The 22,926-nt window shown below is 42.4% G+C and overlaps 2 protein-coding genes across 6 annotated transcripts in view; one reads left to right on the top strand and one right to left on the bottom strand.

Annotated features, from left to right (window-relative positions):
- The window catches only part of LOC111861437 (transformation/transcription domain-associated protein), a 90,041-nt gene extending 73,850 nt beyond the window's left edge, over positions 1-16,191 (bottom strand). For all 4 annotated transcript variants that reach the window (XM_023845998.2, XM_023845999.2, XM_023846000.2 and 1 more), the window contains exons 1-12: positions 16,006-16,191; positions 13,526-13,728; positions 13,312-13,422; positions 12,093-12,281; positions 9,455-9,649; positions 8,281-8,447; positions 7,626-7,861; positions 5,532-5,736; positions 3,177-3,347; positions 2,092-2,252; positions 932-1,086; positions 562-786 (exon numbers count right to left, since the gene is read on the bottom strand). In XM_023845998.2, coding sequence (XP_023701766.1) covers positions 562-786; positions 932-1,086; positions 2,092-2,252; positions 3,177-3,347; positions 5,532-5,736; positions 7,626-7,861; positions 8,281-8,447; positions 9,455-9,649; positions 12,093-12,281; positions 13,312-13,422; positions 13,526-13,684 — 1,974 coding nt within the window. In that variant the 5' untranslated portion in view covers positions 13,685-13,728; positions 16,006-16,191. The remainder of the gene's footprint in view (positions 1-561; positions 787-931; positions 1,087-2,091; positions 2,253-3,176; positions 3,348-5,531; positions 5,737-7,625; positions 7,862-8,280; positions 8,448-9,454; positions 9,650-12,092; positions 12,282-13,311; positions 13,423-13,525; positions 13,729-16,005) is intronic.
- A 1,949-nt stretch (positions 16,192-18,140) lies between these two features.
- LOC111861484 (NACHT and WD repeat domain-containing protein 2) overlaps positions 18,141-22,926 on the top strand; it is a 47,155-nt gene continuing 42,369 nt past the window's right edge. For both annotated transcript variants that reach the window (XM_023846105.2, XM_033750316.1), the window contains exons 1-2: positions 18,141-18,249; positions 20,465-20,553. In XM_023846105.2, coding sequence (XP_023701873.1) covers positions 18,147-18,249; positions 20,465-20,553 — 192 coding nt within the window. In that variant the 5' untranslated portion in view covers positions 18,141-18,146. The remainder of the gene's footprint in view (positions 18,250-20,464; positions 20,554-22,926) is intronic.

The raw sequence follows: 22,926 nt of genomic DNA, 5'->3' as shown, positions 1-22,926 counted from the left end.
TGACGTAGTACTCGCTGTCTGACTCACTGCTTCCGTCCTCTCTACAAAAGTTCCTGATACTTAACTGCACAATGGGGTGCTACTATTATGGATACACAGTTCAATCCCAGGTCAGTTCATGTGGGATTTATGGTGGATAAAGAGGCACTGGAACATGTTTTACACTGTACTTCGATTTCCTTGCAAATTCCAAACGCACCAAATTCTCCATTTCTCTAACCTACCATCCGGGGCTGTTCCAATATGTCATATGCAACCTGATTACCAATGGTTTCTGTCTTAACACACCTTAAGACAGACAGACAGACAACAAGGTGATCTCACGTGCCTACTTTCATTTTTTCCAAAACAGGGCCAACAGGTTACAAATGGAACACAACAGTCAGCCAATAAGCTCAACTCAGAAGGCATGTTTTCATATTACTCTCCAACATGTGCCGTGGTCTCCGAATCAGTTGCCATTGGTGGGGTGCCCGAGTCAAAACATTCTTATTCTGCATCATGTGTGTCTCATACCAACCTATGCACTAATATTCAAACAAAGGAACGAGCAGTACTCACAACTCCAGCAAAGTGTTCCAGCACTTCCTTCTCTTCCTTGGTGCGCACAGTTTGCGACGACTGCGTCCTCTGTCCGCCAGGCAACATGGTGCCGGGCGCAACGGGACTCACGCTCAGTGTGTAGATGTCGAGAGCCTGCATGGCCCACTTCACGAGTCGGATGAACACTAACGTCTCCTTGGGCTGAAACTGCTTGCTCTGAAATGTCATGTCACCAGTGCTATTCTGCAAACAAATGTCAGCTTGTGCCAGAAGTCTTCAGTTGAGGTGCAGGTATGTCACTTATTTGTAACACATCACGGACGATCGGAGTGCAAAGGTTGTTTAATACCCTTAAATCCTTCAATGTGTGAACGCGGGGTGCACTCACCTTGCATGAGGCACAGCCCCACGTGATGGTCTTCACGCCACACACCAGAGTCTTCACGAGGCTGCGGCAGTCTGTCACGCTGAGGTTTCCAGCCTGTGATGTGGGGAAACCAAACCGGGACTTGTCCCGTTCTTCTTTCACTGGGAGTGGACCTCCTGCTCATTAAGGAAAAATTAAGAAATAAGTTCTTAGTGCCTTCCTAGGATACCCACAGGGCAGAAATGCCACTGTGTGACCACTAAGCAGTTATCCCACATAGTCCCCAATTTAGAGTATGAAGGTCACTGACCCATGGAATATGATACTGTCACAATTATATCAGTGTGACTATACACATGGTTTGGATTGGTAATCATATTTATTGCATACTTATACACCCAACTTATGACTACAAACAACTATAGTGCTATGCTAATTCACACACATTGCATTCTTTACAGAATGCACTAATTCTTCACCAGGTGACGTTCCCCTGCTACTGGGCTCATGTCCTTGCAGGCTGGTGACAATCTCACACCAACCTCATACTCTCCTAACTGTTGTCTCGAGACTCTCTCGTAATCACAGCTGCTCCTTGTTATATAGCCTCTGCATGGACCGCACAGAGAAAACTGCTTCCAACAGTTCTTCTATTGTTGTGCGCGTCTGTTGCGGCCACTACCTAGCAAGAGCCATCGTTTACAGAGCCATTACCCAGCAATGGCTGTTGTATAGTTGCTTACTTCATGGTCATTACCTAGCAATGGGTCTACATGCCACAATACCACGTAATCTGAGAACCCCTTACCAACATTCTGAAGGAAATGTTGCCTCCATCTTCACAGGTGAAGTACTTGTCAGTCATGACCACCCACCTGTAGGACTGCAATGGTACTGCAGCCTCAAATCAGTCTACTGTGCCAGTCCCTGATGATAGATGAGCATGGGTCATCAGTGGAATGATAACTGGCAGGGAAAACCATTACTTCTCAGAGGACACCCATTAATCCCAGATCGACCACAACGCGAATGAACCAGGGAGTAACTGCTTGAGCTATGGCATATCCCTGAGGTGTAAAGTTACTCAGCTGGTTATGATTCCTGAAGACCCTGCACTATTACAGCACAGAAGTGCTCCACTTGATCAAGTTCACATCTTCAGGACATATATGTCAACTCACCATCTGTCATAGTGTGGGGCTGGGCTGGCTGTTTTGTGTCTTCAGTCTTCACTTGGTCCACAGGAGTGGTGGGAGTGACTGCCAAAGGGGTGGCCGGGGCTGGAGTTCCTCCAGACGCAGTGCTAGGTGTCACAGCAGCAGCTTGAGACATCTGAGGTTTGCTGCAACAAACAGATTTCTGCATTTTGCCAGTTGCTCAGCAATAACCTTCCTCTGAGCCTGGGAAGCTCAGTGAACACAGTTACAGCATGTCCCCACATTACAGATGTTTGGGTCATGGACACTGTAAAACATGACCACAAAATTCAAAATACAGGCCACAAAATCACCAGTATGGAAATCTGAAATAAGTATTACATTCTGTACAATAAAATGGAAAACAAAGAATTCAGCCCTGACTAAATTTCTGAAAATGATCAGACCCTATCTGTTAAGAGAATCAGATTGCATGCACACCTGCATTGGCCAGGTAGCAGGAAATGTGGCTGGCTGGCCACTGGCTAGCTTGTGTAAATGTGTGAGTGATGCAGAGGAGATGGCTGATAGTATGGTTGCTATTCCCATTTCATTTTATATTGTGTAGTACATTTCCCTTACTTATATTGTCTGGAAAGGGGCCATCAGTACATGTGGGTTACACTTTCAAAAAATAACCTCAAAGCTCTGCACTCTCACCACACACGTAATTAATACATAAATAAATGATTCATATAGCACTTCTAGTTGCGTGTATGTTCTCTGTCCACAGAGAATTTCACATGACCAGCTTCAGCATTCATAAGTCACTGCCATCAAACTGAAAATTAAATACAGAATTCACATAGCTGCCACATAATAAAAGGCACTTCCCCAAATCCTGCCCACCAAAAAAATCCTAAACAAAAGTTGCATAATTTTAAACACCTATTTACTAACTCCCAACAGTTTCCTGGAGGGACTGGGGAAAACCATGAGGTCAAGACAGCTGGTGTCATGGCTGAGATCTGAACCAAGCATGACAAGTTTAGAGCATTATTAGAAGACCAACCTGCTCGGTAACAACGTATGCAGGAGTCATGCTACTCACTGAGCCATGCCGCACTTACCACTTGCTCAAGAGGACAGGGAGCTGCAACTTGGCGATCGTTTTGAACTTGATAACAAACACCTCTAGCATCCTCATGAGGAGCTCCCGCCCCTGCCCCTTCTCCTCCTCACTGCGGGCTCTGATGCACTCCACCAGGTTCAGGAGCAGCTTGCAAGACATGGTCTGGATACTGAGACACACAGAAACACTATCATTCTTAACTGGCGGCCACTTCCTCCGGTTGGGGTCTAACTGCTCTACAAGGCTCCCTGTTCTCACATACATTCATGCTCTTCTCTTGCAAGGGGAGTGCAACTGTCATACCCATATAAAACAACAGGTAAAAATGTGTAGGATATTGAGGTTTCACAACAAATAAATGCACTAAGATCTTCTGTAACCTCACCGCCATCTGTGAGCTGTCTGTCTAGAAAATGTGGGACTCCATGGCCTGTTACAGGGATAGCTTTGTGTTTACCTTTCTTTCATCATTACTAAGATCTTCTTTGGTAATGAGACCCAAGTTAAAAACTGACATTTGGAGACTTATTCTGTGGTGAGACATAAACAACACACATACTTTTCTTCACGTTTACTTCTGGATCAACTCCTTCTTACTGCCTTTTTCATGATGTTTTTGGCCAACATCATGAGCATAGACCAGCATAATAGTAACATACATCTCAAGATACATAGGATGTAAGTATGTGAGCCTGGTACAACTATTATAATACAAGGTCCAGTGGTGGAGTTTTGTGAACCATGGTAATGAACCTCCAAGTACCAAACAACAAGGCATCTGTTGACCAGATATGCAACCACAAACTGTACAAGACAGATGAGCAGAATTTGGTCTGGTCAGAGTCTGTTACATTAACTGCACCAGTTACATAGCACTGACAAGACAGCACAATAAAGAATAGTCAGTTGATGCAGACACGGAAGGAGATGGTCACATTCAAACTTATTCTTAGCAAACTGGGTATAGTTCTACAGTCTATAAGCAGCACACAACCAATGCAAAATTGTTAAAAAAGAACTTCAGCAAAAATACCTAACCTCAGTAACTCTTAAAAGTCCAGGAAAGGCAGCCACATTTCTACTGAGATATTACACTTGACAGAATAACAACATGAACTAAACAGCGCTTCTATCTACAGGATACATTTCTGGCAATGTATGTCCTGTAAAACATAAACTTCATCAAAAGTATAGGACTTGACGTTGTCACACCGGTGGTTATGAAGAGTACTACCTTGTTGAATATAACGCCGTGTAGTCCGCTGAAGGTCAACCAAACTTCCAGAGGAATATATCACCTCAGGAACTCTGCTTGCCACCTGCTTTCATGCTCGTTTCTTGCTAGGCTTGTTCTTTGACCCTGAAGATGGAGGCAATATGTTCCTCCAAAACATCAGTTTACTTTAAATGGACTACATGGCATTATATCCCAGAAAACAAAATGTGTCAGTTGTCTCCTTCTTCACCTGGCAACTGAATGTTAGAGTGACCATTATCCAGTTCACAACTAAGTGACAGAGACAGTCACAACTTGACCACTTGTTACAGTTGGTGGGTGGGCAACTTGGCCCTCACATATAAAATAAACACTGACATACACTTCGTAACACTCAAAGATGGCTATTATTTCAACATCAGCACCCTATACTCCATCTTCATCACACATGCACTTTGCAATCTTCCTTTGCATACATATACAGTTGCTCACAATTATGAATACTCAAATGCAGCAGACGGGCAGATCCTTTTCACAAGGATTTCACTATGTATACGTGCCATAAAGAATGGAAATTTTTCGGCCAGGGCCTAGACTGCATTGCCGACTGAGACATATGTACCTCTCACTGCCACCTAACAGTTTCATCTGTAACCATTAACAAGCCCGACTGCTACAGAATAACAGAATAAGAACAGAATGACAAGCCTTGGGACTTTTACATACAGTAAACTCCTGGTTACTTGGCATCCCAGCATCTGGAACTCTCATGCAACCAGAAGAAATTAAAAAAAAAAAAAATACAATTTCTACAAAATTACTTCAGAAACCAAGCTGTGGTTTCACTTATGGAGCAGGTCCCCCAGGTGCCACTAGCAGCACTACTCCTGGTGCCACTACAGTAGAGGTTGGTTGGATCTGTGGGTGAAACGTACCAGCCATCACCTGACTACATTACTTAGCAAGACTCTCAAGCAAGAATTAAGGCAGAAATGTTTATTTTGACTTTGTACTGAGTTTCTCTTGTAACCGGCACGTCATGCCCCACACTTCCGCACATGCTAGATAACCAAACAGTTTACTGCATGTGTATAAGAAGAATACAGTAAGTCCAGGTATGAAACGCTAGATCCTCACTTGGTTTGCAGTGTCTCATCATGAACATTCTTAGAGAAGAGATGCACAGCTCGAGCAAGATCAGAGAACGGCAGGTGCTGCCTTACGTGGTGAACCAGGTCAGCAAGAGTGCTGTATGCCAAGGGGCGTAAGGACTCATGCGTGGTCCAACCCTTTCCCAGGAGCACATTCTCATCAAACAGTCGCTCCATGTAAGGAACAAATTCTGTAATAAAACAAAAAAGTTGTAAATTCAAAGCAATGCTTCTTTAATGATGCATTGAGGAAATGGATCCTATACGCAAGACACGTCCTCAAGCTGCAGATGGAGAAGTACTTGCCACAGCTATTTATCTGTTTATTCTTGGGCTGTTTATCGATTCTTTTTTCAATATCCCAAATTACACAGTATTAAATGATACATTACTGAATAATGAACAGTAAGGGATGTGGAAGGAAATGGTGGTGGCCTACAATACTGCAGCAATTGCCTGGAGGGGCACACTAAAATCATGAGGAACCTTTGTGAGATTAGGTGATCTCCAGGCTGTGTTTTGAATTTGAGATGTCTCAAACACAAAGTCGCAATGTCAACTGCTCAGCCTGAATGTTCAGTAGCTGCCAACATAAAGCTGATTCTTGATTATCCAATGGGACTTATTACTTTTGCAGTTTAACCACAGAACTTCCAGGCCTCCTTGTTTATTGGTTATTACTTGTTGTGGGTTCAACTCCCGATGAGGTCATTGTATTTTTTCAATTTACCTAATCCTTCCAGCAGCACCACTGCCTTGGGGTCAACTTAGCCTCTAACAGAAATGAGTACCATGAATCTTGCTACAGGCAAAGGGTGGCTGGCATGTAAGGCTGGCAACCTCACTGCCATCTGTGAGCCAACTGTCTAGAAAACATGGCAGCATCAATAACTCAGAACACTATGGGCCTCCATGGACTGTTATAGGGATAGCTTTTTTACCTTTACTGTACATCTGTTTCAGTAACATACATCAGTGATGCCTTACAAAAGTTCTAAATTATGACATTTTACCTAAAAGTTGGGATTGGACTGATTCTTTTAAATTTCCCAGGCAACATGTCAAGGAAAGCTAAGATATTAATTATGAAACCCTGGACAAATGTCTTGGACAGTGGTGAAGAGAAGAGATGCATACTGATGCCAACTGATGACTGCTTACAGTTTCTTAGTTTATTTGATGGTGAAAGAAGAACTCCAGACAAGACAGCCAAGCAGGTAACAATCAGAGGCTGCTGCCAGCTTCATGTTTGTTTCTCACTTGGCTTACTCTTCAGGCCGAATACTGTGACAACACATCCCTCCAAAGCATCAGCTGACTTTCACTGGACTACACAGCTCCTATAACAACAGTTATAACAGAAGCCCAGGAAGGTCTTTGCAGAGCACATCCATCAGTTGGTGCCTTCCTCAATGCCCATGGACACTACTTTTGAAAGCTGTTACTTCTTCACCCAGAACAAACCCCAAATGGTTTTCATTCAGACAAGACTTACATGCACATCAGATGAACGACATTCTCACAACGCAGTGAAGCATGTACATGGACACCCTTTAAACACTGAATTTCTTCTACATTCAGTTAGTACCTCACAGGAAACTTGGGATAGCGCAAGTCAGTTCACTCACAGGATACAGGCTAGACAACCAAGGGACTGGAGTTCGAGTCTCGGTAGGGTCATGAATGTTCTTTTCTCCGCAGCATCCAGACTGGCTCTGGGGTCCACCCAGCCTCCTATCTAATGGGTACCAGGGGCCCTTACCCTGAGGGTAAAGAGGCTGAGGCATGAAGCTGACCACTCACCTACAACTAGTGCCGAGGTCAATAAAACGTGGATCTAGACATCCACTCGCCCATACATCTTCATGACATAGTGCTTACGTAGTTAAGCATATGGATAACTTTACCATTTTTTTACCTTTTACCTCACAGGAAACACATTACATCTCTGCTGCAAAGTCCAATTTGTCAATGCTCCTTAGGGAAAAAATCACTGCTGAATGCGAGAACCACATGAAACACACCATGTTGATAGAATGTGGAGTTACATAGTTAGCACTCAAGAGAGCTGCATACTCACTGACACGCAGGTCAGTTGAAAAAATGTGTCGCGAAGCAATGAGGAGTTCTCTCCGCAGGTGTGTCACTTCCAAGGGGCAGATTGTCAACATCCCCAGCAAGCCCTTCACCATGAGGTTCGAGTGCTGGGCAACCATCTCTTGGTACATGCGCACAACGTAAGCGAGGAATGACAAAGTCTTGATTTGTGCAGCCATTAAATCCACGAACACCTCCTTGTTGAATGCAGGGTTTGCCCTGCAAAAACAACATGCATCATGGTAACAGGGGGACAGTGGCACTAACAGAACTCAAATACTGGAAATTTAACAATTAAACTACTGGGTTTGAGGTTCTCACAGCAGCGATTATGAAGAGTTTGTGGTCTAGGACGTGGTACCATGTAGTCTGGTAGAAGTTCACGGATATGTTAGGGGATGTACTGCCTCCATCTCAGGGCTGAAATGTAAGTCAAGCTGTTCTTGCTTCTTGCTGGTTCCTTGCTTGACTTACTCCTTGACCCTGAAGGCAAGGGCAGTATGTTCTTTCAGAGTACACAACATCATATCCGAGAAGATGGTCATCTTCAGAGTCACTGGTGTGAGAATCTCACATCCCACACTGCTGTATATTATTACTAGCATGCAGTGAGCTAAGATATATTGTATGGCTCTCACCTTTGCTGAGGTGAAGGCTGGAGTGTGATTGTGGTCATTACGAGAGGGATGTAGTCAATCACATCCTGCTGCACATTTTGTTTGTACATTTGGAACATAAGCACCACCATGATAGGTAGTTCCTGCAGAACCTTTAGCGACAACACTCCTTTTGGGATCAGGTTGTACTGGAAACAGTTTCATTGGATAAACTGGTATTACAGCAAATGCAGGTGAAAAAGGACACAAAATGAAAACAACCTTTTGTTTGCAAAATAAAAATTAAATTAACTTTTAAAAGTCTAGTGTAACTGTATGCATCAAAACAAATAAAACAAACTCCATGGTTTTAGTTCTTAAGTGAACTACATATACTGACCCAGCGACCGCTGCTTTTTGGCAAAGTTAATGCCAACTTTAGTGGGTGTTGTGTGGTCAGTGTGATGAATCCCCGCAGCCGTTAATTTCGGTTTTGTAGATCGGAGCCGCTATTTCCTTGAAATAGCTCCTCAATTATCCTCAAGAGGCTGAGTGAACCCTATTCCTATTCCTATTCCTATTCCTATTTCTCAGAAAATACATGCAACTGGTGAAATTGTACACAGTTATGTCTGAGGGAATCTAATATATAGTTGTACAAAACAGACCACGAGGCTCCAGAACTATATTTGAGTTATGTCTAAATGTTTCTTATGATGGTACATTTCAACAGACATAGCTGTTAATCCAGACACTGTCCATCAGGTCTTTCTTCACACAGTCTTAGACCTGTTTCCACTATAAGGTGTGAGGGAGCAAGGTTCCTGCACATGTGGTCCCATTATAAACAAAAATTATAATTTTTCTAACCTCATCTCCCATTGTTGATATTTGATATTACCAGTATAAATATGCCACTCAGAATTTTGTTAAGTTTCCAGTGACTGAGAAGGAGCCTTTCCTCTCTTAAATCAGAAGAGAGTAGACCATGTCCAAAATAACAGTCAAGTTTACTGACATCAAATTATTTCACTCATAGTATTCAAACTGACTGTTCTTAAGGAAAATCATAAATGGGGATTTAACTTCTTCTGTTAGAATGTGTGTGCAGACAAAACACATATGCTAAGAAGTGTACCCTAATCCATCTGAGTGAAACAGAAAAACTGTTCACAACTGCAGGTTGAGTGAAAATGCAAAGTGACACAACACTTACCGATATCACGGTGCCATCAGCTGTTTTCTTCTCACTCTGAATGGTCATGATTGTGTACGTCTCTGTCAACAAGGCTTCTATGTTGATCTCTGATAGGTCCTTCACTCTCAGCGTTGGTCGGGGCTCAAAGATCTTTGACATGTGATTTGGTAATTCCTGGTAAACCGTCCTTACAAACTGCATCAACATTTGGATCTGGAAAAATAAGATAGTCTTCAATAGTGGTCAAGAGTGACAGCTGAAAACATAATTACAACAGGCTATTCCTGTCATGCTTGACTGTAAGTGCCATCTCTTGAGCCTGGGGAAACTTTGAACTAAGACACTGTGACATGATGTCCTTAAGGTGGAATAGCAGAGCCAGAAGAGGTGGCCACTGCTAAGTAACAGCTCAGTAAACACACGCCTGTAGAAAAATATATGCACACAACAACAAAAGAACTATTTGAAGCAGTGTTTTCTGTACAGTCCATGTGGAGATGTACACTACAGTTACGTGTAAAATGTAAAAAGGACGTCTACACAAGGAACCAGACTCTTGACAACAGACTGCCTACGCAGAATGACGACATGTAAAATTGTAAATATAGATGACATGTACTACTATGACCTTGGTATATGAGAGACCTGTTCTCTCATCAGAGAGGGTGCCCCACATCGACAAAACCGCAACTGTCTTGACATTAACAAAAATCTGGTCATGAGACCCAGATGTGGCTTGACACCAAGATTGACTGGCCGATTGACCATTGGTCACAATGTGACTGACTTTTTCTTTGACTTTAATCATTAATTCATATACTCTTTTGTTTTCATTCACACCTCAATGTGACTGAATTTGACTTGACTGAGTTATTTAGTTGAGTCAGCAGTCACAGTTGGTGGTTGGTCATGAGCACTGAAGCAGAGGAATCTCAAATGTCAGAAGCCACCACCAAGCAACAACAGTGAAGACAGAACAAGCTGAAAGGACTTAGTGTGTGCTACAGTGATTTGTAGAGTGTGTGAATTGGTGAAAGCATTTCAGTTATTTTCAGTTATGAGTCATCCATCATCAATAAATTCAATAATCAATCCAAACCCTATGTCAAGTCACTAACACATGGTAACTGGTGTCAGATGTGGGATTGGATTAGTTGAATTATTGGACTGAAGACCGCATTTGACAGTTTTACTGTCATACTGCAGAAATGTAGCAAATGACAGAATGCCTACTGGGCAAAATGAGAGAAACATGAGAGTTGGTAAAGGCAAGCCAAGAAGTGATGGAGGCCGATCAGGAACAAATGTCAGCCAACGCTAAGGCCAGACAAGAGAAGATGAGTGCTGTGACAAAAAGCAGTCAAGAAGAAATGAATGTCACAGTGAGTGCCAGCCAAGAAATGATGGAGCCCATGATAAACTCAATTCAGTCTGAACTGGAAGAGACCATCAAATATCAGACAGATGATATCCTGTCATCTGTCAACCAATGGATGCAGGGCAGCCACAAGGAACTCAACACAAAGACTGAAGAAATGCAGTTCAGTTTACAAACAGTAATGACATCCCTCAATATGCAGACCAACATGAAGACTGCTGAACCACAGTTGGCCTTACAAGTAGTAGCAACATCCCTCAGTATGAGAACCTATAACCTCAGAGAGGAAAGTGACGCAGAGATCCTAGAGGCTTGAAATGGCATACAAACACTGAAGATCCTAGCAGAAACCATGCGGCATGGGCTCACGATCAGGCTAGTGGAAGTCAAAGTCAAAGCCTGAGCTGAGCATGGATGTGGCCATAGTAGAACATGGTCACGAGTTCCATGGGTCTCAGAACCAAGAATGACTACACTGGTGAGGGCCGGCAGCAATTTATCTGACCTAAACCAGTTAAAAGCCAGAGTTAGTGGCATGACTCCCAGAGTCATGAGGCAGAAAAATTTAATCATGGGTCCCATAGGACTCAGAACCAAGAATGGCCATTAGTGAGAGTGGTTTAGCTATTTGTGGTTATAAGTAATAAGGAATCATTAACATAAGACAATCTGTAAAGAAGATTATTTCTTGCAATTGACCTCTAAACTTACCACAACAATTTCTTTATAAGCTGACCTGCAGATATGTTTGAGCTTGCCGGCTATATTCAGTATCTCCCAGATCAGTTTCTAAACTGTTGCCATGTGAATAATTATTAATTGATGTCATCAATACTGGGGAAGGCTACAAGAACGTGCGTATAGCAGCTGTTTACGAATTACAGCCAAAAAGGCAATGAAACTCAAAACATGTCTGTTGGCGACTTATAGAGAAATTGTGATACGTGCGGATGGTCAACTGTAGAAAGTAATCTTGGTAACCTGTACCACAGGCATCAATTCAATCCAGATGTCAGGCCATTCTGCTGGGATGCAAAAGATGGTGTTAACCATCAAATAACCAGTGATATTTAGCAGAGCTGTTTTAGCACACAGGAGAGACAGGAAGGAAAGGAAGAGGAATGATGGGAAGGGCAAAAAATAAAGTGACGAGGAAGGAGAGAAGGAGATAGAGGTACAAACGGAATGAGGGTAAGGAAGAAAGGAGACGACAGGAATGTCTTGACATAACTGGGCAGAAGGAAGACAGAAGCAAGAAAGGAAGCAAATATCTGATACCTCCGGATTGAATGTTGGTCGGTACTGCTTGTGTAGCTCAATGATGATCCTGACGCACACCTGCACATTCTCTTCATTGTCTGTCTGCAGCAGCTTCAGCATTAGCGTCAGGATTGGTTTCACATAGGGGCGTAACAAGTCATTGGTTGGCAGACGTGGGATCATCTCCAAAATCAGTTTGCGCACTTGCTGCAACAATACACCCTTACACTAACACTCTGATGCTGTAAAACACAGAGCCACCTAAATCCAATCCACATCAAGAACCTATTTGAAATAAAGAATATCAATAAATGATTTGCCTGTTTAATGTTTAACAATGCTTTATCAAATGCAGCATTTGGTGAAACCTTGGATTTAGTGAATATTCTTTCCTTCCGAGCTGAAGCCCAGTATAAGAAATCTGCTATTTTTCCTATTTTGATTTAGTAAATAACCTGCAGTTAGTGTAAGAAATTTTTGACCTTCCAGAATTCATACCTCAATTTAGTGTGACTGCAGTCAAAATAACATTGATGTTCATGTGTTCTCCATCAGAAACTGTTACTACACAATCATAATCTTTGGCCAAGTGACATGACATGCTGCATGCCACTTATGGCGCCACAGTTGCTTTGATTCTTGATTGAGGTTCACTGGGTGTTTATTTTGTATGTCATTAATTATTTTAGAAGTGAACTTCATACCAGTGATTATGTAACTGTACATATTGCACAGAATAAGTTTCTTTGACTACTTATGTAAAAGGATTATTCTTTTCTCATAATTGTATACAGTAAGTTTTATAAGATGGGGACATGTAGCATAATTGGTTGAGGCACTATGTTACAAGCCAGAAGGTCATGAGTTTGATTCCTGATTAGGTCACAGGATTCAATTGACCTAATCCTTTGGGCCACACTATGGCGCTGTAGCCCACTCAGCCTCTAACAGAAATGAGTACCAGGAATCTTCCTGGGGGTAAAGGGCAGCCAGTGTAAGGCTGATAATCTCACTGCCATCTGTGAGCCGACTGTCTAGAGAATGTGGAAGCCTCAACGTCTCACAGCCCTATGGACCTCCATGGCCTGTTACAGGGATAGCTTCATCTTTTAAGTTATAGAAGAGGATGAACATGTTCCAGATATAATTCTGCACCCATTCAGTGTAAAAACAGTCATTCAACCCCCCCCACAGAGAGTCACTTCATGGCAATCCCAGCACATGCAGCTATGCTCACCTGGATGTTATACTCAGCTATGAAGTGAGGTTCCCCTTCCTGCAGGATCTTGAGAAATATTTTCATGAAATGGTCCAAAAAGGTCGGATACTGTGGAGATTTGACTATCACCTGCAAATAAACACAAAGCAAGGTGGCACTGAGCACCAGTAATCTGGGCAAATATACAAACAATCTTTAAAATTAATCTCAAATAAAAGCTTTTTGCACTTGCCTCAAAATTTTCACTGAGTTCTTGAGCAGCCTTTACTTTTATCTCATCTTTAGCATTAGAATCTGCTAAGATAGTTACATAAGACCGGTACTTGTTCATCTGTGTCAGTGGGTCGCTGGGACCCACAGACTGCGGTGGTGCCATCTTGAGACTCGTCATGATTAATTATTCAAAGTTGCAGTCAACCCAACTATACACACCAGCTGTAACAGAAACACACACCAACTGTAACCTTGAACACGTGATCTTGCAACATTTCAAACCCCTAAACAAGATAATAAAGACATTTATTGGTCCACACCACTGATGTCACGTATATGAACATTACTATGCCGGAGCCATGGATCAGTTCCCTCAATCTGTTACACTTCTCTCTCCAACACACTTCCCCCCACTCCCCTTCAGCTGGCCAGTCTCTTCGCAATGTTGGTACTGATAGCTGGGTACCAACTGCTGGTAGTGGCTAGTGCTCTGAGCAGCTCACTCCAGACACAGGGGGTTAGAGCGAAGCCTCAGGCATGGGTGCCTTTCCATGGCTTATGTCTAGCAGATGGTAAAGTTCTGTGCATTCTGTACCACAGCCATCAGAGGCGAGCAAGCTCTTTCAGTTGTCAGAAAGATCCAGGAGATGGCAAACACAAAATCACAGACCCTACTGGGCCTCAAACCATGATTATCCAGCCCGTATCAGTCGCTTTTCTGGCTGAGATATTGCAGCTTACTATCTAAGCCAGGGGTGGCCAAGCTTGCTCAACAATGGAGCCACATATGGTAACTTTCAGCAGTTCAGGAACTGCAAACAAAAGTGGACTGAATGACATTCATGCTTCAGTAGACATTTCACATGCAGCAGATGTGAATTTGATATGGTAGGATCCACACGCCAACAAGACAAAAAGACACACTGGAAGATTTTTCATGGAAGTGGTTGAACGTTACAGATGTAAAGTGTGGGCTCGTGGGCACCAGCAAGTGAGCAGGGCATCTGCTCCAGCATCCTAGTTCTATTAAAACAATATTCTGGGGGGTGGACTCTGTCTGAGGGCAGTCTCTGAAACAGTTTGAATAAATATAAGATGATGGACAATTTCCAACCAGTCAATCACTGTATGTATTCATCAGAACTAGTACAACTGGTCTTAAATGGCTTAAATATAGTTTTGTAAGAAAATGTTTGGCAGCTCACATCACCCCCACCCTCCCTTGGACAACATCCTGGTGGTGCCCTTGCATGAACTATGAATGAGGATGGAAAAAGAAAATTTATTGATAGTGGAAATGGACTGCAGATCACAGTGGCCATGCAGTCTGAAGCATGAGCTGTCTTTGCCCACTCGAACACTGGGATTGTGGATTTGACTCCCACTTGAAGCACATATGTCTGTGTGCGTTTATTTTGTGTTGTGCTGTGTATGATGCAGCCTTGTGACAGGCTGATCCCCCATCAAAGGAGTCCTACTAACTGTGTGTAGATTAAGAAACTGAAAGAGGCCAAGGTCCACAACGGCTGTAGAGCCACAGATAGATGGAAAAGGATTACTTGTGAATAAATTATCATGAATGGACAGAACATGAAACGATGAAATAAGAAGCTGGAGAGAAACAGACGAAGAAAAAGCAATAAAAGAGATTAAACCATTTCAGTCATTCTCATTTGTTTATTCTCTTTTATTGCTTTTTCTTCGTCTGATACATAATTGGGATGGATAGCAAGGAAAATGATGAACAGGCAGAATTCTAGAGGCCACGACTAGCAGATGGCTGGAACCAGATGATGAACAAGACTCACGAAAGTGGTGCTTGCAGACAGCAAAGTGGTAAACACCTACATAAAGTTGACGCTGTACTGGCAGCAAAACAACAACTGGCTATGATATTGGTATTCACATTATATCTACATGGCCCCCCTTACTACAGAACATACTCCGTCTGTGGACATGTTGTGTTATGTTTGAACGGCTGGGTATTCATATAAAACTGTCAGAATCTTTACATGTGATTTTGTACAGCCAAGAGAAGATCGAAGTTCTGCTAAACTACTATTTATTTCGCGACGCTATGCCAACTGGCTATGTTAATATGATAAGTAACAAATGGCAATTATATTTCTTAAATTAATAAATTTTAAACCTCATTCAGACAGTCACGGCCTATGTAACATATATTTGCATTTGCGTATACTGAAATAACTGGAGAGAGAGGAAGACATAAAAATGGTAACTCAAACCTGCGGGCCCAGCTTTTGAACCTTGAGCGTATAAACACGCTAACCACTACACCACAACTACCAACATGACAGCACTCTTCAGTTACTTTATTGCCATACGGAACTGAAATTTCACATCAAAACAAAACTCATAGTAACGTCCAGCTGCAACATAACCTTCGACATCAAAAAGCATTTCTGCTGCTAACGAACCAAAACTTGACCAACATAAAAGACATAAAACTACACAGCTGCACAATAGGTATATACTTACACGTGACAACAGACGTCGATTCCATAACAGTAACATTCCTTTGAGTGTTGTTAATATCAGCTATGCTTACAAGCTCACACGTGCGACTGATTATTCACACCCATAACTCTCAATTTCCACACACAACAATGAAAAACACGTTCCGTTCTGCAGAAAATTTCCTTCGAGATATCGTAACGTACTTCGCGAGCAGGAGAACTGGGGCAAAGACCCTAGAGAGCCTGAAGATATCACACTTGTCTAAAGCATTTGTGGTTCTCATTGCGGTGTCTATGAAGAGTACTATATTCTTGGATCAACGCCATGTAGTTCAATAGAAATTCACCGACGTTTCGGCGGAACACTCTGCTTCCATCTTCAGGGTCAAAGATTAAGCCAAGCAAGCAGAGACCCGTGCATAGAAAACTGGATACATACATTTCTGCCACATTCTCCCATCTCTTCACGTTTGCAAATAAGGCCCTTTTCACGACTACGCCAACTACTCTTCTCCTTGCTAATTGGGTTCTCTTTGGGCTTTTTTATAGGCTTACATTCGAATCTACTTTTCTACGTGTGACTCATTCTGCTCGCTTATTGCTTGGCTTACTCTTTGACCCTGCAGATGGAGCCAGTACGTTCTTCAGAAACGACTGTGAACCTACTACCGAACTACATAGCGTCATATCCCAGAAGATATTACTTATCATACTTGGCAATTCAGATTGTGGGTTTGCGGGTAATGACAGAGTGTGGTTTCTTAGACGACTATCTACATTTAGGAGGACTCTACAGTCTTATAACGAAGAGAAGGCGAAGTAATTAACTAAGGCCAGCCTGCCTATACTGCGAAAGCTGAAATCGCGTTCATCAGTCTCGAACGAATCTTACCGTTGCCCTTGGTTACGATCAATGTGTCCTTAATGAACAACAGGAGAATGGTCAAGGCTGACCAATTTTACCCACCACTTGCTTCGCCTTCTCTTCGTTGGAGAATAATAATTAATAAATATGGAAATTTAGGATAACGCTCCTACTTGCGGAAAAATAAAATGAATCTCGGGAGGAGGCTGGCTATTATGAATAGGTTAATCATGGACTTTCCAGTCCCTCCAAACAAAAATACGATAGTATACACGTATACTTCTTTGCATACGCATTCCAATTCATCGCCCACAATCATGCCTGCAAATGAACGTTGCTATCCAATCCAGCGCCATACTCGAGAGGTTCCGGGTTCAAAGCTCTGTCAGGAGACCGGAAACAATGTCCGAGAAATTCATGGTTTTAGTCAGTCCCTTCAGGAAGACGCCCGGTCAGTGCCCCAAATTAGGCAAAGAGCATTTCTTCCAACTCATTTCGAATTCATCACACACTAATCATCCTAGCATGCAACACTACGGGATTTCAGCTGCGCTAAAGGCTGCGAAGTTAAATAAAAATAAAAGCAAAGCTATCCCTGTAACAGTCCGTGGTGGCCCATAGGGTTGTGACACGTCGAGGTTTCCACATTTTCTACACAGTCGACTCATAGATGGAGGTAAGGTTGTTAGCCTTACGCGCTGGCCGCCCTATAACCGCAGGAAGATTCCTGGTACTCATTTCTGTTAGAGGCTGAGTCGGCCCCAGGGCCATAGTGCGGCTGGAAGGATTTTGTCGATTATAAAATCCAATTACTTCATCGGGACTTGAACCAGCAACTTCCGGCTTGTAGCATAGTGCCTCAACCAATCACATAGGTTAAATAAACAAACACAACAATTGCAGTTTTCATCCATTTTGTATGTTTTATTTAGACTACACGGCGTCAAATGGTAAAATGGTCATATAAAGGAAAGTGTGTGCAAGGAAGCAGTGGTGGCCTGTTTCAAGGCGCTGTCCCGTTACTTTCTAATAGAGACTGAGGAAAGCCACGGAAACCTAGTCAGGACAGTCGTTTTCCCCGCCTAGATTCGAACTAATTAGATAAACAGATAAAATACCACTGTGTCCACAACTGCTCTATGGTCAAACTAGACCCATGAGACGACTCATAAGTAGGCACGATTGCGAATCACTCCTGTAGAATGCGTGGAGCCTTATCTCCAGGACCGATCGATGGCAGTGGTTTCGCCCGAGGCTTCTCGGCGAGCTGCTCAGTCAGGTTTAGGCGTCACTGCGCGATGGATGACAGAACCGTCGACCTGATATTCGCGGGCTCCCTGGAGAGCCTGCCGCCCGTCAGCTCCAAAATTGTCCGCATCTTCACAAGTTCCACCTTCACAGGTCGGCGATACAACCTTCACATTTACCGACATTTTCAGTAGGGTTAGCGTGTAGCTTTCTCTCTTGTTTTGTTGGCACCGCTTCTCGGTTCTAAGTCAAGCTTTATATTTATCTATTGGCACTACTTTTTGGCTGTAAGTGTAGCACTATTTCGTGTTTATTGGCACTGATCCTCGTTTACACGTGTAGCCCTATTTCGTATTTATTGGCACTGATACTCGTTTATATGTGTAGTCCTTTTTGTATTTATTGGCACTTATCCTCGTTTATATGCGTAGCCCTTTTTGTATTTATTGGCACTGATCCTCGTTTACACGTGCAGCCCTATTTCGTGTTTATTGGCACTGATACTCGTTTATATGTGTAGTCCTTTTTGTATTTATTGGCACTTATCCTCGTTTATATGCGTAGCCCTTTTTGTATTTATTGGCACTGATCCTCGTTTATGTGTGTAGCCCTTTTTGTATTTATTGGCACTGATCCTCGTTTATATGTGTAGCCCTTTTTGTATTTATTGGCACTGATCCTCGTTTACACGTGTAGCCCTTTTTGTACTTATTGGCACTGATTGTCGTTATCACTTCTTGTCCGTTCTAAGTGCAGTCATATTTCCTATTTATCAGTGTTTCTTATCAGTTGAAAATGCGTTAAAATATCCCGAAAGGAACATTCTTTATCCATATTCTGGCACAGAATTCGATTAAAGAAATTTTGTTAGGCCTATAGCAGATTTCTTTTCTTTTTCGATTCAGTTTGATTTGGTTCAGTTTGGTTCATTAGCCGCATTCGCTGTTGCACTCGCTCCGTCTGCCTGTCTATAAGTATGAAACAACTCAAAAACTGCCGACTGGATTTTCATGAAAGCCCATGTGGGAGGGTCTTGTTAAAATTTGTCAAGATGCTGAAAAATAATAGGTATTTAACGTGAAGAATTACAGGCTTTTTCGGCGGTGACTACAAATAGTACGGTCTTCTGGGTCACATGGGAATATTTTCGAACTTGCTTATCTTAGATAATAGTTAAATAAACTTCATTCTAATCGGGTTTACAGGTGTAGATGTAAATAAATACATATTTAATTAAAGTATAGGTCGGTATAGTTCTCTTGCTGACTAAAACGACGGAGTTTTTACAAAATAGCGGACTTGCTGGTATGTTAAGTGCAAGCTCCATACTTCTGCAGACTCCTTTCAAGAGCTTAAATGAACTTCTACAAGCAGCCATTGGTAGGGCAGAAGGAAGTAGGAGAAAGCCAGCTTCAGGTTGATAAAGTTGGTTAAACATTACCGATGTTTCGGATCCTATAACAATATGCCAAGGATTTATTTTGTCAGGTGTAGGGGGTATGCGTGACGAATATAACGGGTTCTAGATTTGATGACTGGGTTTACTGAACACTTCCTCACAATTCACTGGGACATGCTCCATTCTTGTTCTTGTGACACTTTCATCTAATCCAAAATCAAAGTCAAATTATGTTACGACCGACGGTCAGTCGGTCAGTCTGCCTTGGAATAAAGCACCCATCTCGGGCTTAAGACCAGATGTCTATTACTGTCAGACAGTTGCAGGTTTGTTGATGTAGGGCTCCCTCTCTGACGAGAGGACGGGTCTGCCGTTTGCCAGAGTCACAGTCTGCAGTAATAAGTTTGTTGTCAGTATGTACAGTTTACATTTTACGTTTTGGATTTGTTTCATTTTGGTCCGTCAGTGAAATAGTCACATTGGACGGACTTGTCTTTTATAATTATAAATTTTACGTGTTATTAAATGTATGTATATATAACATATACAGGGCCTATGTCAGTTCAGGCTCAGTACAGCAGATCGTGCCCTATTATTAGTAGCTCCTGCTACAACGGCAGTCTACTCACTTGAACTGTCTTATGCTTGACTGCCGCCAAGTATAAGCTTCTTACATTTCCTGTGTCGGGGTTCGCCTTCTCCGATGTTGTGAATATTTGCATTTTCATGACTTTGTATGACTTCTGCTTGTTGCCTGCACAATTTTGTTATATAATCATATACGTATGGAAGTCTGAAAGCCATGTGCAAATCACCAACCGGTGTGAGCTTTGGAAAATTTCCAGTGGTGCGGAGAACTTGGTTTTGCAGGCACTGTAATATCAGTGCAAACTCCCAGGCAGGGCAAGTCTAAGTCTTGAGAGCCTTAATGAATAACATAAAAATAGCTGCATTGTTCTCCCGTTTCAGACACAACAATGGAGAGAAACACGCTGATGGCCCAGTGTTATCCCAAACTGAAAGATTATTGCCGTGAGAAACACGGACTGGAGTTTCAGGTAAGCCAGTGTTGCAAACACAAGTGTCCTTCAGTAAAATCAAAGGATTTTCATACCAACTGTACCCTCCGCCAAGTGGTATTTTCTGACGAGGTACTCCAAATAAAGTTACGTTTACAGCAGTTCCCCGGTGCATGCTACATGTCCAGCTCATCTTACGTTAGCCATATCGAGAGTGAAGGCGTCATACAAAACAAAGGTCATAGAGTCTAGCTACTGGAAATATGCAAAGTCAAAGTTTTAGAGTACACATTTCTTTCGTACACGTTCTTTGCCATTTTTCATATCGAAATGTTAACGTTAACTTGCTACAAAGGTAATCACATTACAGACATTATAGTGGATAGAGTCCAAATATTTATCTTTTATTTCTATACTTACACATAAAAACTTCTTTGTTTAGATTTTAGATCATTTCATTTCATGAACCGGCCCTTTCGTATGATGAACGGTTATGGAGGAGAATGATGAATTTCGATACAGCTTCATATAAAGTAGAGGTTAGCTTAGTGGGAACTGAAATTAGATTTACCTGTAAATTTAATGTAGACAACAAAATACTAAATTCAATCGAAATCATCCTTATATGAGTGAGTCCTTTTGCCTGTTTTGAGTCCTGTTAAGGATTTCCAGTGTTCTTTATGGTCTCTTTTTCTCCAGTTCCTGACTATTCTCTTAGCATCTCCTAATGAGATACCTGTAACCTGGTTCAGGTCCTGTAAACGAACATTCGGTTCCCAGTTTTCCAGTTGGTAGGCCGTTGCTTTACCAGCAATGCCCTCGTGACCCGGTACTAGTATCAGTTGATCTCTGTTACGTTTGGCCAGCTGCACTCTCGCATCGTAAGTTAGTGGTTCACTTCTCATTCGACATTCAGCAACTTATGTCGAAGTAAAGAAAATAAATATGCAGCAGAGTGAAGCGAGTAATGAATGCGATATATCGATCGATCGCGAGTGAAGAGCAGTTGATTCGCTTCAAATAGTTGTCCGAAAAACTCGTCATATTGCAGACTGTGGTAGCGCTATTGATTCGTAACGCAGGGACGTACCAGCCTGGTACAGGCATTGTTTTGTTCCTGTTTCAACACACTGCATCATGTCGACATGGGTGCAAAATGTTCAGTTGTCCACAACATTATTAGTTTCCCGCTTAAAGAATTCATTCTCTCAATACAGCGAAATGGGAAACCGAACTAATCACAGGGCTGGATTTACACTTGTGGGGCCCTTCGAGCATTCAAAATGTGGAGGCTTCTATCATTAACAACAGATTGAGGTTGTGACAATTATGTATTTATTTTATTTTTGTTTATTTCTTGGTTGAGGACTAAAATATAAATTAACATTTCGTAATTTTAGAGAAGCAAATATCTCAGTAAAACCTGAAGATACTCTTTCTACATTGTGGAGGTCCGGGGGCGACAGCCCCAGTCACTCCACCTTGAATTTTGCCTTGACTGTTCAAAACAAGTTTGTAAGCAGCAGAGAGACACAACCAGAAAACTCGACGCCATTTTGCATTCGAACGCGAGGCAGTTTTACCGTGAACCTGACATTAGCGCCACCCGCTGATGGTGCCGCTTTGTACCCAGACACTGGCTGACTGTCACTTGGGCAAGCTAAACCAGAGCACTGCAACATTCGTTTTCAAAGAAGTTATTTTCAGTGAGAACATGTACAGATATTTGCCCTTTGTTCTTAGCAATTCGTGTTTCTAAAATGCATGAAAATAGTTTTTTAAAAAAGAGTAAAACTATCGTTGTGATAGGCCGTGGAGGCCCATAGGGCTGTGAGACTTCGAGGTTCCCACATTTTCTAGACAGTCGGTTCATAGATGGCAGCGAGGTTGTCAGCTTTACACGCCAGCCGCCCTTACCCCAAGGAAGATTCCTGGTACTCATTTCTGTTAGAGGCTGCGTCGACCCTAGGGCCGTAGTGCGGCTGGAAGGATTAGGTCAATTGAAAAATCCAATGACCTAATATGGAATCGAACCCGCGATCTTCCGGCTTGTAGCATAGTTCTACCGCGTGTGCCCCTATTAAAATGGTTAATGCAACAGGCATGCAATTCGTCTATGTGTTTGTCGAGATATCTCCATGGAAGTCTGACAGTCCTTCAGATTTGATGCATTAGTCACGCGGGGGGAGGGAATTAGTACTGAACTCTTAACTTGAATTGGAGAATGAAGTGCAATAAGATTTGCAAAGAAAGCATGCACGGGAACTGATGAAGAGGCTTATGATTCGAAAATTCCTCTAAGCATTTCCCTCTAAAAGAAGTAAGGCAGGGAGTAGCTGCAGCTCAGAATAATTATGGGACTTAACCACGCAGTTCTCTGCATAATGGCCGAGATCAGTCTCTCAAGTGAAA

Source organism: Cryptotermes secundus, unplaced genomic scaffold, assembly GCF_002891405.2.
Source record: "Cryptotermes secundus unplaced genomic scaffold, Csec_1.0 scaffold693, whole genome shotgun sequence".
Taxonomy (NCBI): Eukaryota; Metazoa; Arthropoda; class Insecta; order Blattodea; family Kalotermitidae; genus Cryptotermes; species Cryptotermes secundus.
This window is presented reverse-complemented; position numbering and strand designations above follow the sequence as displayed.